The 13,812-nt window shown below is 34.2% G+C and overlaps 1 protein-coding gene across 1 annotated transcript; it reads right to left on the bottom strand.

Moving 5' to 3' along the window:
- Window positions 1-1,071: 1,071 nt before the first annotated feature.
- LOC106089560 (uncharacterized) lies at window positions 1,072-11,963 on the bottom strand. Its single transcript, XM_013255405.2, has 6 exons — window positions 11,869-11,963; window positions 5,327-5,753; window positions 2,064-2,223; window positions 1,718-2,002; window positions 1,444-1,660; window positions 1,072-1,376 (listed from the first exon to the last, which is right to left on the bottom strand). The coding sequence occupies exons 2-6, from the start codon at window positions 5,710-5,712 to the stop codon at window positions 1,189-1,191; spliced, it is 1,236 nt and encodes a 411-aa protein (XP_013110859.1). The 5' UTR covers window positions 5,713-5,753; window positions 11,869-11,963; the 3' UTR covers window positions 1,072-1,188.
- Between the last annotated feature and the right edge of the window lie 1,849 nt (window positions 11,964-13,812).

The raw sequence follows: 13,812 nt of genomic DNA, 5'->3' as shown, positions 1-13,812 counted from the left end.
TCATAAAATAAAACAATAATTATAAAATATTCACTTTTTTGGTCCCTTACATTGGACAAAAATTAACTTTGTGCTTAAGCCAAATTCGCCAAAGCAAATTATCAAATTATCTACCAACATGACCAAACCAAAAGTTGTCTCATTTAACCACTAAATTTAAGGCAGCAGGATAATTTTCAAGGAAAAGGTTCTCACTTATCCAATTGTACTTTGGCTGTTGTTCTTCTTGTGCTTGCCCGAAAAAACTAACATCAAACAAGCACTCTTGGCTGTGCTAGGGGAGACTTAATCCACATATTTTGTTTGTCCTTTTTCACATAAAACAGCAATTTATAGTGTAAAAACAGTAACATATCATTAAAGAAAACAGTTTTGTTAGAACGTGTTTTATTTACTTTTTTAGAAGTAATAACTTTTTTTAACAACCTTCATTTGCTTTGTTTGCCATTGAGATGGCAAAATATGCTCGGCGTATCAATTTTTCTTCCTCGAATTCGATATCTTTATGACGAATTACGATCGTAGGCCATGATCCAATTTGAACTCATGGAACGGAATTAATCTTCGAACAAAAATTCGCTCGATAACGAATGCCAGAATTAGGCCCCTTCTCAACATACTGTCTGCTCTTCAAAAAGTAATGATCGCTCAGTCAAAAAGCAAAGTTATGTGTACAAGATTGTTACTGTACGCTCATATACTCAACCTCTCTTTGTAGTAGAGAGAAATAGTTGTTTGTGGCTATCGACAAATTTTTGCCATGAAAAATGTCTTTACCGTTGGTGAAGTGGATAAATGATTCACAGTAAACTAAGTCACTTACGTTCAATAATTCTTCATTTATGGTTAACGTTTGATATGTTGGAGCGAAACGTTGCACAGTTACAATAAAAATAAAACTTTGTAACAAAAGTGTTTTGTGTGTCGTAAATACCCAACAAAAATTGCCTTTAACTGAAAAGCCATACGTTTGAGCCTGTTGTTGGCAAAAAGATGAAGAATTCCTAAACTTTATTTAATATCTAAATAATTTTTAATCATAACTTCGAAGAACAAATGAAAAGAAGATCATTAAAAATGGTAGTACTTAACGGCAATAGCCAATTTTTAATTTAGAATTGGATACCACGTAATTATAAAAAGCGGAAACCAAAATAGTGTGGGCAATTTTTTCAATATATTTTGTTTTTATAAAATACCAAAGTCTTCAAAAAACTTTAGGAATATTTTTAAACGATCGCCAAAATTTTGATTATAAAATATTTTACGTCTGTTTTGTATAGCCTCATCAGTCTCTAAGACAAAGTTTTCGGGGTCCGCCAATTCAGTATTTTCGTTAATCAATATCGGCAATAAGCAGGTGGCAGTTGCTAGGCCTGATTGAAGCAGACAAACAAAAAAATTTTCAAACTTAAATTTGTTGTTATTTTTCATGAAGCTCACCATGAAATCCTTTGGAATAAATTTCCTTTTTGACATCGTCTAATGTTGGTATACGGTGTTGATAGTTGAGCTCGACAAGGGTGTCACACAGTGATTGATGATATGCTAGCACTAAGTCATCGAAATGACATTGAAATACATCTGCTTGCAACGAGGTAAATATTAGGTAGTTCAAATCGATTCCTGGAGATCCATAAAATCCCTCTTGAAAGTCAATCTTAAATTTAAAAATTCGTAAATAGTTTTCATGGTAAAAGTTACAATAGAGACTTACAAATAGCACATCCGGCTCGTGAGCATGAAACATTAAATTGTTAACCCAAACATCACCATGATTTAGAACATGATACCTATCGTTCAGATTGCGGCTGTATACATTTATTAGTTTAGCTATAATGCTCTGACCAAAGACTTCCAATTTCGGTACGAACTTCTTCAGATCTTCGGTAGCATTGCAATATTCAATGGTAGTTTTAACACAAGCTTTATATATCATATGCATCGGTGAAGGATGGTCTGATATATTTCCAGGCAAGTGAAAACGAAATATGTCTGGATTCTATAATAGAATAAGCAAAATAATAATTTACAAGACTACAGGAACAAACAAGCCCGATCACCTTCCCATACAAAACCATGGAGACGGCGTGAAATTTTCCCAACTTTCTTAGAACCAACAGGCATTGACTTTCATTCAGACCTTGCTTTACATCTCCTATACTATAGCCACGTAACTTAAGATTCTCCATTACAATAATCCGTTCGTCAACGTACACCGTTCTAGAGAGGGAGATATAAAAAAAAAAAGTTCATTGGCGCTTATGTTCATCCTCTTGCACATTTCAAATTTTACAGACAATTAATAATATAATAAAATAAAAGCAAATGTCGATAATTCGATTTTTGGTTCAAATGTTTGACAACTTATATATCAGTCACGCGCAAATCTCTAATTAGAAGTCATTTCAAAACACTACTTGCAAAATTTGAGCCAATACAGTAACAAAATTGCACCCTACAGATGAAAAAGAAGCAAAATCGTGATATCGGTTTATATGATAGCTATATCTGGCTATCGACCGATTCAGATCAACCTCGGTAAAGACGTTGAAAGTCATAACAGAACACTATACCCTATAAACGTATTGGCGTTCCATTATTCGCAACCAATAGTCCGGTAGCTCGAAGCTCAACTTCTCGTGACAGCAATGAACACCACACAGAAGGGTCACAATGTTCCCGACAGTTTTGTGGGTAAAACCTCTGGAGCTAATTGGTATTTTGAACATTTTTAAATATGTGTTTTCCTGACACCCAAAAATTAATAAACTTTTTTCTTCTTATCCTGATTGGTCGAAAAAATTTTGCCGAAAATTTTAAATGTCAGGGCGAATTGAATTTTCTTCGCCCTGTTTACAAATTTAGCAATTCGCCGATGCGGCCACCTTATTAAATACGCATCGGCGAATTGCTACAACAAAGCATCTTTTTTGGGAACTTGATATGTCAAAATTTGTAAACAGGGCGAAGAAAATTCAAATCGCCATGACATTTAAAATTTTCGGCAAATTTGCTTCGACCAATCAGAGCAAGATGAAAGATGTTTATTAATTTTTGAGTGACAAGCAAAAACAAAAACAAATTTAAAATTGTTAAAAATTCCTATTAGCTCCAGACAAAGCCATCAATATGTTATAGCGATAAACTAGCTACCAAATGCTACCAAGAATGCAGAGTCCAGATCCCTCTGAACGCACCCGATCTTAGACACTCAACAGAATCAAGCAGACGAAAGATAGAACACAACAAACTGCTACAACAACAACAACAACAGCAACAAGGATGCATTTAACCTTCCACGGTAGACCAGGGTAGTTCCTGGTTATAATAGGATGTTTGTCACTATTATAACCAGGGACCACACATCGCATGTGTCAAATGCATGACTCTCTGGAGGACATGAGGATTCCTCCTGAATTGAGTTCATACGATGGTCATGGGCATGATAGTTAGCGTACCACTAGCAAAGAGCTTCAATAGGAATATTGTGACTAAAGCTTAAGAACGGGTTTTGTTACCCTTTTTGGGGCTCTTGGATAATTGTGGGATTTTTAGATCATTTGAAAAGGAGGGGGCTAAAGCTTGTTGGCTACGAATATGACGTTTTCATCTTAGTGTGTGTTCGTTCAGAGAGCATATAGTAGGCTGCCAAGATTGGCCAATGGACTTGACGTAAACCCCCGAAAGATCAAGTTGGTGCTATTCACCCATATAAAGTAATTTGGTGTGTTTAGGGGACCTCTCCTAGATGGGGTGGAGCTATCGCTCTCACTACTGATAGATCTTCTAACAAGCAATTGCAATGTCAGGACTTTGAAATCGCGCTGGTTGACGGTTGTGCACCTATTGTGCCACTGACTGAAAATTATTCTTATCTAAATTACTTTTAGGCACATCGTCCTTTCACTAATTTTTCACTGCAGTTGGGGCTTGAAATGGCAGATTGGGGGGGAACCGCCTGGTCCCCATTATTGTCATGCATGTTGGCTCCTTATCTTTTTCATTCTAAATAATATCTGACATTGTACCGCCGTAAATTTTGTCTTTGTTTGTCGGCGCTTTTTGAATCTATTTCGAGGGCGACGCAATAAACCCAAGTTTCCTGAGTGAAGCTGATAGCGATTGAGGTTGTTATACGCGTACCATTTACAACCTAAGTTTAAGAACCAAAACAGCAGCAAACTCAAAAATCAATTTATAAAATATTTATTTTGAAGTTTAAATATTTATAAGGCGAATTCAAAAATGATTTGACTTATCAAATTCCATCAGCTGTGCTGATGCGGCCACCTTATAAAATACACCTTGGCTACTACAACTTAAACTTTCCATAATGCACATATAAATATTTTCTATGGAAATTTTAAACTTCCACAGAAATTTATAATAACGGTAATTTGGAAGAAGTTTAAACAGAGAATTGGCTATGGAATGAAAAAGGCTGAAAATTTTGTCCTCTAATTGTTGTTCCATTACTGGTCTCATTTAGACAACAGCAAAAATTTCTTGCACATATAATTATTAATCTGGGGTAGGTCAAATAGTCAATTAATTGCTGTGTTTTTATTTAGTACTATATAGTGCAAATCACGACTAATCATTTTCTTTTATCTGTTATTGCACGTTATCGAAAACTTACCAGTAGAAATTTGTACTGATATTGGGTTGCCCAAAAAGTAATTGCGGATTTTTCATATAGTCGGCGTTGACAAATTTTTTCACAGCTTGTGACTCTGTAATTGCATTCTTTTTTCTGTCAGTTATCAGCTGTTAATTTTAGCTTGCTTTAGAAAAAAAGTGTAAAAAAAGTATATTTGATTAAAGTTCATTCTAAGTTTTATTAAAAATGCATTTACTTTCTTTTAAAAAATCTGCAATTACTTTTTGGGCAACCCAATATTTTATCCAGCACATCTGACTTGCACTGGATAGGACAAAAAGAAACACACCAAATATAAAACGAGTATGGAAAGGCAAAAGAACGGAGCCGACTGTATAATACTCTATTGCACCAAGTATACATGCTACTTTTAAGCAAATATGAGTGAACATTAAATTGACGGTATATATCGATTTTTTCAATTAAAATTGTGTTAGTCCTAGGACCAAAAAAGTGGTATGTCCAAATTTTAATGGCAATCGGCAACAAAAGAGACCTTTACATTGATTACAAGACTACGTGAACAAGCAGACATAGCATAATTGAATCAGGAAGTAATTCTAAGCCGATCGTTATACTTAAGAATGGGTCTAGCTCTCTCCTTGTAAATGTTGCGCTGTGGGGTATAAATATAAAAGATAAACAATTATAAATCGCACTTACTTCGGTCCGAAGATGGATACATCAGCACCCAATAACTTGTCGATTTCATCGCTTATCGCGGTATAATACTGAGCTTCTCGAACAAAAACGTCTAAATGTTCCTCCAGCTGCTCAACCAACTCGTTCTCCAGACGCGTCTTTAACATGAATGATCGTTCCCATGTCTCACTCTCGTCATCTACATTGTTTTTGTACCGCACATCCAACATATACAAGGCACTTAAATAGTTCTCTCCTTTGGCAGTGGCTGAGCTTACCTTAAAACTCTTAATCTCAACCAACTGATTGTTGGTATACCTTTGAATTATCTTTTTTATATATTCCAAATCCAACCACGTTGGCCCGCATTGGCTGACAGTATCTGGAGCGAATGGTGTTGTGTCCATTTTAAAGTAACAATTTCGCTGAAGTGCAACACGCAATTGATCTACAAATAATTATGATATATGATATTTGTGAACATTTTGACTTTTTCTGGAAAGTGTTTTTTGATAAGAATGAAACGCAAACATGCCCATGATTGTGCGAGTATATAACACGTAACTGTAGTAAAAACAAGCCCATCGGATATGCCTAATTTAATAGATACAAATATATTAGGCCATAACGCAATGGAAGTGTAATTACAAAAAGTAAATACAGGCTAGAACGGGACGCGGCGACTTTTGTTGTCACGATTTCTTTTTTTTAATTTTACGAATATTTTTCTTATCGATACAGGTCGTTAGGGGTATATTTTGATATCACCGATTTGACTTATTGTACCCTTAGAGGTTTCAATTTTATCCGATTGAGCTGAAAAGATATATCTGCCTTTAGAAGTCTCTATTTTCCCAATTTGACTGGCAAATGAATGTCATACTAAAGGTGGAGTTACATAATATGAGCGAGCATTAAAAATGCAACTCTGCAAACAAATCCCACAAAAACAATGCGCAATAGTTGTAGAATTTTTAACTTTCACGCCTTAACACACTACTTCATGTATGGCAACACAGAATGATGCACGAGTTCAATCGTCAAAGGGTTGGTATTCTATTCTGCTTTCGGAATAGCCGCTGAAATTTTTAATTGTTCCGCGAGCGGAATTTGACAGCAAGCAAATGTTTTTATTTCCATTTCAAAACACGTTTCTTTATCTGCACTCAAGGCGGATTTAAAAAGGTGGTCTCATGCGAACAACTGTTAACAGCCGGCCAGGTTTGACGGTATTAAGATACCAGATTTTTGTTTGCATTCTCTTTGTTGTTATCTTCTTTCTCCCATATTCTCTGCTCATGTACGCAATCAGCTTGATGACAAGATGGCGGATTGCACCATATGATTTTAATTGTTTCGCCATGATCTGCACTTATTGTTTTCTCTAGTTTATATATATATATATATTTTTTTTAAATAAAGAAAGAAAAACGAATCATTGAAACCAATAAAAAAAATTATGCCGGCAATAGTTTTAAGTGTTGCCACTATAATAGTTTTTTTTTCTATTTTCCTCACTATAAATAGAGTACTACTTTTCCGCCAATGTTTCGCCGACGTTTTTTTTATGACAGCATTCCGCTTGAAAAGCTGAACAGAATGCTCAGCTAAAGTTGAAAAATCTTGCACTTTTGCACATCGCTCTTGTGGTATTTGTTTGCAGAGTTGCATTTTTAATGCACGCATTTTTAATGCATATGTAACTCCACCTTAAAGCTGAGTATTCTGTTCTGCTTTTCAGGCGGAATGCTGTCAAACGCTGAAGGAAAATAGGTGGAAAAGTAGTACTCTGTTATAGTGGGGAAAACGGCAAAAAGAAATTTTAGTGTCAACGCTTGACATCATTGTCGGCATCATTTTTGTTTAATTGGTTTCAATGATTCGTTTTTTCTTTTCGTTATTATACTTATTTGCGAAAAAAAATAATAAAACTATAAGTGCAGAAAAAATACGTCTTTTGGTATGAAATTAAAAAAAAACGTAACTGTCAAATTCCGCTCGCGGAACAACTAAAGATTTCCGCGACTATTCCGAAAGCAGAATAGAATACGAACCCTTAAGCTGAGTATTTTTTTCAGCTTTTCAGGCGGAATGCTTTCAAACACTAGATAAAAAACGTCGGCAAAATGCTGGAGGAAAATAGGTGAAAAGTAGTACTCTGTTTATAGTGGGGAAATCATGCATCATAAAACCTTTTTCCTTTTTTTGTAATTGAGAATTTTTATGGTACTGCAAAAAGGTGATAAAAAACAATTACAGATTTTTGCGGTCTTTATTTATTATAGCAACTAGCTATAAAGTTTTTAAACATGCTCAAAGTTAGCCTCTATTCAAATAAATTCATTTAAAATTAAAAAAATTATAACCCATTAAAATCAACCCATCTATTCCATTGTCAAATTTGAATGAAATTTCATATATTTGTTATTTACAGCATTTATAGTGGCGTAGTTTTTTTTAATTTTCTTAAGAATTTTTTTTAATATTGAAAATTAAAAAACAAATCTTTTGATTTGGTCAGCCACTAAGTTTTTAGTGCAAAAATTGTTGTTTTAGTATTATATTACCATTTAGCAAAGAAAATTTGTTTTTAATGCTCATGACATAAAATTGTACCTGTAGGCAAAAAAAGGGGGTTATCGCTATACCAATATTTTTTTAAAGATAGCATAAAATGCTAGTGCACACTGAAAGGGTATACAGAAATTTCACTTACGAAATTTTAGTTGTTTTTAGTTGTTGTCTTTATTGAATGAGAGTAAAAATATTTTATTCCTCACTTAAAAATTCTACGCCATTTATTTAGTTTCTGAAATATGTACTCCATATTTCTCGCTTCCACATGAGTGAAAAAGTCCAGGGGAAAAATCACACTTCCCGCCATGCTGTATGGTTTTTGATTTAACTGAGATGATCTCACCAACGTGTCGCTGTTTTTCACGTCACGCCGCTTTTGGCCGCTTGGGCATGCTTTTGTGGTTGTCGTATGCAGTTGTGATGGCCTGCGTCTGTTATTTAATTTGAACGGCATAATCTAAAAGGACAATGACATGCTGTCACAACATTCAAAGGTTCATCCAATTCGACATGTGCAGCCCTTTAATACAATGACATGTTGTCACAACATTCAGGGTTCATTCAATTTTTCTTGTGCAGCCCTTTGATATTAACGGATACAACCTTTCACTTCGAATTTAATTTTCTTAATCACATTTTACTCCACAAATGGCTTACAATTGCATCTTTCTCGAAAAATCCTATTTTAAACTAGAAAGAATATAAAAATTTTGGAATATAAATATTTAAGGACGTCCCAATTTGCAACTAAGGTACAATGTTGTTTCCTCGCTATAAGCAGACTACTACTTTTCCGCATATTTCTAGCCAACGTTTCGCCGACGTTTTTTATTTGGAGTTTGACAGTATTCCGCCTGAAAAGCTGAACAGAATACTCAGCTTTATTGAATGGGACAGTCTAATGTACATTTTGTACAAGTAGAACCACTACAAGGTTTGGTCCATTTGAACGTTTGTGTCCAATTAACACATATTCTATTATTGACACCATAAAACTTGACCTCTTTCTTAATAATAAAATTTAATTGCCAAGGAAGTAGCAGCTGGTTTACGTTGCTTGTATTTCTAACATCACAAATACTTAGTTACCTTACAATTATGTTTATTCGCCTGGAGCATTGGAAATTTTTTGAAAATTATGCACTTAGATACAAAAAAGTTTGGGCGCGGGAAGTAGAAAAACCATACAGATAGTTCAAAGCAATGCTAAGTAAATGCTCAAAAGTAAATGCACAAATAAATATGAGTTATAGTATAGACCAAATATTCTCATACAAACGTTTAAATCAAGGATTTTGGAATCCAGTACAGAAGTTTTCAAAAAGAGAAAATGAATAAAAAGTACACTAACTGCCTCATTTGTTACTTTCTCGGGATGGGGAATATGAGTGTTATTAACTACATTTTATGAAATCTTTTTTTATGTCAACATAATGATTTTTCGCACATTGATCTTAATGTTAAAGTATGAAATATAAAAAATCGTACACCTTATATTTATCTCACCTATAACGAACAATGGGCGTTATGAAATTTGACCACTTTCCTCTACCAAATTAGAAACATGGTTTGCAAAGTTTTAAGCTTAAGTAGAATTTCTTTATGTGTTACGTTATACATTTATCCGAAAGCCATCTTTAAGCTGAGTATTCTATTCAGTTTTTCGAGCGGAATGCTGTCAAACTCCATATCCGTCGGCGAAACGTTGACTGAAAATCGGCTATGTTTTTAGTGAGTAAAATGACAAAAAACTATTATAGTGACAACACTTAAAACTATTGCCGGCAACATTTTAGTTTGTTTCATTGGTTTCAATGGTTCGTATTTTTTATTTGTTTGAGAACAAATATATAAATAGAGAAAACAATAAGTGCAGATAAAGAAACGTGTTTTGGTATGAAAATAAAAACATTTGATTGCTGTCAAATTTCGCTTGCGAAACATTTACAAATTTCAGTGGCTATTCCGAAAGCAGAATAGAATACCAACCCTTAATCGGCGTTGAAAACTATGTTTTAATCATTAGCTTTGTTTTATATATATTTAATCATATAAGCAAAGACGAAAATCGCCTCACAGTGGTTGGTGTGTGTATAATATAAAGGAAATTCAAATAAACCTACTTTAAAGCTTTCAGAAAAAATTAAAAACATGGTTTAATTAAGAAATTTGTACATTCAATTAAAAAATTCTCTGAAATCGAACCTATAAACGATTTTTTTTTACTGATTAACAGTTTTGTAATGTGGATTTGTGACAAGCTCAAAAATTCAATTAAAGCGGTGGTTTACTCAATAAGCCAATTTGTTTGAAAGTTGTCCCTTCTCTCACATAACATTTTTACCAATTTAATAAAAGGACATTTTTGATATTTTTTGCATTAATAAAAAACTTTTTGTTTTATTTGGATTAAATTGCGTGTAAAACATATTGTGTATTGTTTTTAGTAAAGTGAATATTTATTTTTTTATTTATATTTTCTAAAGAAAGAAGAAAAAACTTATTTCCTTTATGAGCCTCTCTTCGTTGTCGTGGACACCGTCTGCAAAAAGTATAATGAACAAATAATTTATATTCATATTAAAGTAAAACGTAATAAATCAGAATCTTAGCATTTTGAGCACAAGCCACAAAATCTGAATTTGTTATCTTCCGATCAGCGTCCTTTTTTAAGCCAATATAGTCTCTATAGGGATAAAAACGTATTAAAATATGTTTATAAATACTTCGTCTACCTTCTTCCATGTCCTTAAATTTTTTTCGTTTGGAATGTACTTATTTCATTTGTTCACATCCTTATTTTTTCTTCTTTATACTATTTACGCATAACACTTTAAAATATATTGTTTTAACTTAAAAATTATTATTTAATAAATTATTTTTTTTATTGAGAGATAAAAAACACACTTTCTATATTTCTTGATATTTTTTTGTATATATACGTATTTGGCTAATTCGCACTTCTTTGCATTACATACATATGTGTGAGTGTCCTCTTTCACACAGAACGCAGAAATAAATACTCACAAATTAAATTATTTAATAACAATTTAATTCGTACAATTAAAAATATTTTCAATGTATGCCTTCTGTATAGAGTTGGCAAAACATCGATGGCACTATCGATATTTAATTTTTTGGCTGAATATCGATTGATATTTTTCCCGATGGATACTATCCGAAAGCTAAATTTTTGGCATAACTAAACAAAAATAAGCAATCCGACACTGAATTGCACCTATAGAGGGCGCAATTTTCATCCGATAAGACTAACATGTATTGTACATTGATTTCACTTATGACTTCCAACTGACTTATTAACCTTGGTTTTATTTAGTCTGTGCATTGCTATTGCTTCTATATAAATCGATCTCCTGATTTTTACTTATAATTTTCGTTTGAAATATAGGTGATGGGAAATTAACGATACCAATCACTTGCGATGATACAAAAAAATCGAATTTCAATGTCAAAAATAATTAAAGCAATTTACAGTACTTTTTCCGTATTTAGTTCTCTAATTCAAACTTAAAATCAAAAATAAAATGCTTCAGCACTAAAACACTTGTTAACGGACACGTAAATAATTGCTTTTGTACTCTTTATTTTGGCGCTCATTGTAATGTGATAATTAGTAAGGCAATTTAAAATAAAAAACTAAACACTTATTCGCGAGTGCCAAAAAACCACAAGGTTTATGTTATTGTCATTATGTACATATTTTCATATGGGGAAAGAAGAATAAATTACAAGTATATCACAATAGTTCTTCGATAGAAAAATAACTGTAATCTGTAACAGCACAAAGATAGACACATTTCATGAAATATATAACTACTTATGTTAAACGTTTGTCGGGTAGGTGTACTCGTATTTGCAACTGTTTTGTTGATAATTTATTGGCGATTGTTAAGAGCAAAAAGCAAGGATAGAATGAAGCGCTTCCTTCTCGGTTTCGTTAGAAATTTGAGAATGAAAAATTTTACCGGCAGCCGTCCGCGTTCTGGAGTTAATAGTATTGATGTTTACGTTAAGATGGTAATTTTCAAACTGAGCAAATTTCACGTTGAACAAAGTCGTATCCATGTTTGATGGATCTGCTTTTTACACATTCATGTGTACGGGTGGTGTCTATTGTTAACGCGATGATTGCATAGATGCTTTAAAAAGTTATTATTTACATTTAAAAAAAAAAAAAAGAATATTTGGCGATATCCTTGTGTTATTAAAAATTCTTGGAATGCTATCCGGCACTCTTACTTTTTCATCCAAGCAATGGTTGATTATAATTTCTCATTTAAAGAAGATACTGATTAGAAGTATTTCCATTACAACAATGAAAATGAAGTCTACTTCGGATGAAACCGATATCCACGAAACCAACTACACATAGAATAAAACGAATTATGGCAACATTTTGTTAAAATCGGACGAAAATTTGGGCTAACACAACCCAGGAAATGCATATACATAGGCCGATAGATATAAATATAAAAAAGCTATACCTGACTTACTTTAATTGACTATGACAGAACGTTTGTTCCATTAACCGGACTTAAAATAGCGTTCCAAGTGCCTCGCTCTTCTGCGCTCCTTTTAAAATGACTGACACTAAGTTCGAGATGTCTTTTAAAACTTGATCATTCCATCGTGCCGGTTTGTGTTTCTTTGTGTTTGTTTTGGTCGTGCCGGTTTGTGTTTCTCACAAACACTCCAAACACTGCCTCGTCTGCTCTCACAAACACCCATGCATCGAAAACATACAACAACATGGGTAGTATCAGTGTGTTGTATGGTTAAATCTTCCCCTGCTTGCTTAATACATTCGTTTCGGTTACGGCGGTGACGGGGTAGATAAACTTGCTGAATATCTCAATGTTGTGGTTCCAAACATTATCCATTTTCTGGTCTTCTATGCCGAAGTCGTCGGCATAGGCAAGTAGCATGTTTTCTCTTGTCAATAATGTGCCATATCTATTCATATCTGCATCTCGTAGAATCATGTCCAGCATGATATTAATGAGATCACGCGATAAGCTGTATTATTGTATGAAACCTCGTTCGTTAACGAATGATTCGGAGAGATTATTTCCTATTCTTACTGAGGAACGTGTATCAGCAGTATCATCCAATCAGAGTCTTATTATTTTTGCAGGAATACCAAACTCAGACATGGCTGAAAATACCTTTGAACGTATAGTCTATCGAAAGCGGTCTTGTAGTCAACGAAGAGTTGACCTGTCCTTCTCGGGTCTTTTCCAGGATTTGACCATGGTGGATTTACCAAGTCTAAAGCCACATTGATAGGGCCCAATTATCTCATTGACTTTAGATTTTAATCTTTCATACAGTACGCTTTCTGCGGACTAGACGTTTCTCCTCTCTCCTTTTTCGCGATTCCTCTCCTTCCTTTTTTTCCTCTGCTGTATGCCGCATTCTCGGCTTCATTACCATTCCATTGGAATGGACAATGAATTGCCACTGCGCACTTATATCATCGGGACCAGGAGAGCTTTCACCAAGCTGTTGGGTCAGACAAGTGAATATGCCGAGTATCATTGGCACATTGGTAATTAAATAAGAGCCAGTGCCACTTGAACCCTCACTGAGACTCTCCTCTCAAAATCTCTGACAGCATTTGCAGCTCCATACTCCCCATAAAAACGAAGCTTTCCACTATCCGCACAAGTCGGCGCTCAAAATTCCAGCCTGTGTAGTGCTCAAGTTATCCCGTGTCGGCCGGGCTCTTTTCAACCTAACCTAAATACAACACCTGTACGTCAAATTGAAGGTATCGACATCCTCTTTAAAGAGCAACTCGTATTTTTTGAACGAAGTCCATACCTAGACACCAGGCTAGAATCAGTGCCCCCCTTCTGGCCTCCAGGCTGTTTTGACGACCAATGTCAAAACCGAGTCTGGAAAACTTT

The sequence above is a fragment of the Stomoxys calcitrans genome, chromosome 2 (genome assembly GCF_963082655.1).
Source record: "Stomoxys calcitrans chromosome 2, idStoCalc2.1, whole genome shotgun sequence".
NCBI lineage: Eukaryota > Metazoa > Arthropoda > Insecta > Diptera > Muscidae > Stomoxys > Stomoxys calcitrans.
This window is presented reverse-complemented; position numbering and strand designations above follow the sequence as displayed.

Coding starts and splice junctions, on each gene's coding strand:
- LOC106089560 (XM_013255405.2), bottom strand. CDS start 5,712: ATGGACACAACACCATTCGCTCCAGATACTGTCAGCCAATGCGGGCCA. Junction 1,661..1,717: donor ACGAGCCGGATGTGCTATTT/GTAAGTCTCTAT, acceptor TTTAAATTTAAG/ATTGACTTTCAAGAGGGATT. Junction 1,377..1,443: donor TTATTCCAAAGGATTTCATG/GTGAGCTTCATG, acceptor TGCTTCAATCAG/GCCTAGCAACTGCCACCTGC.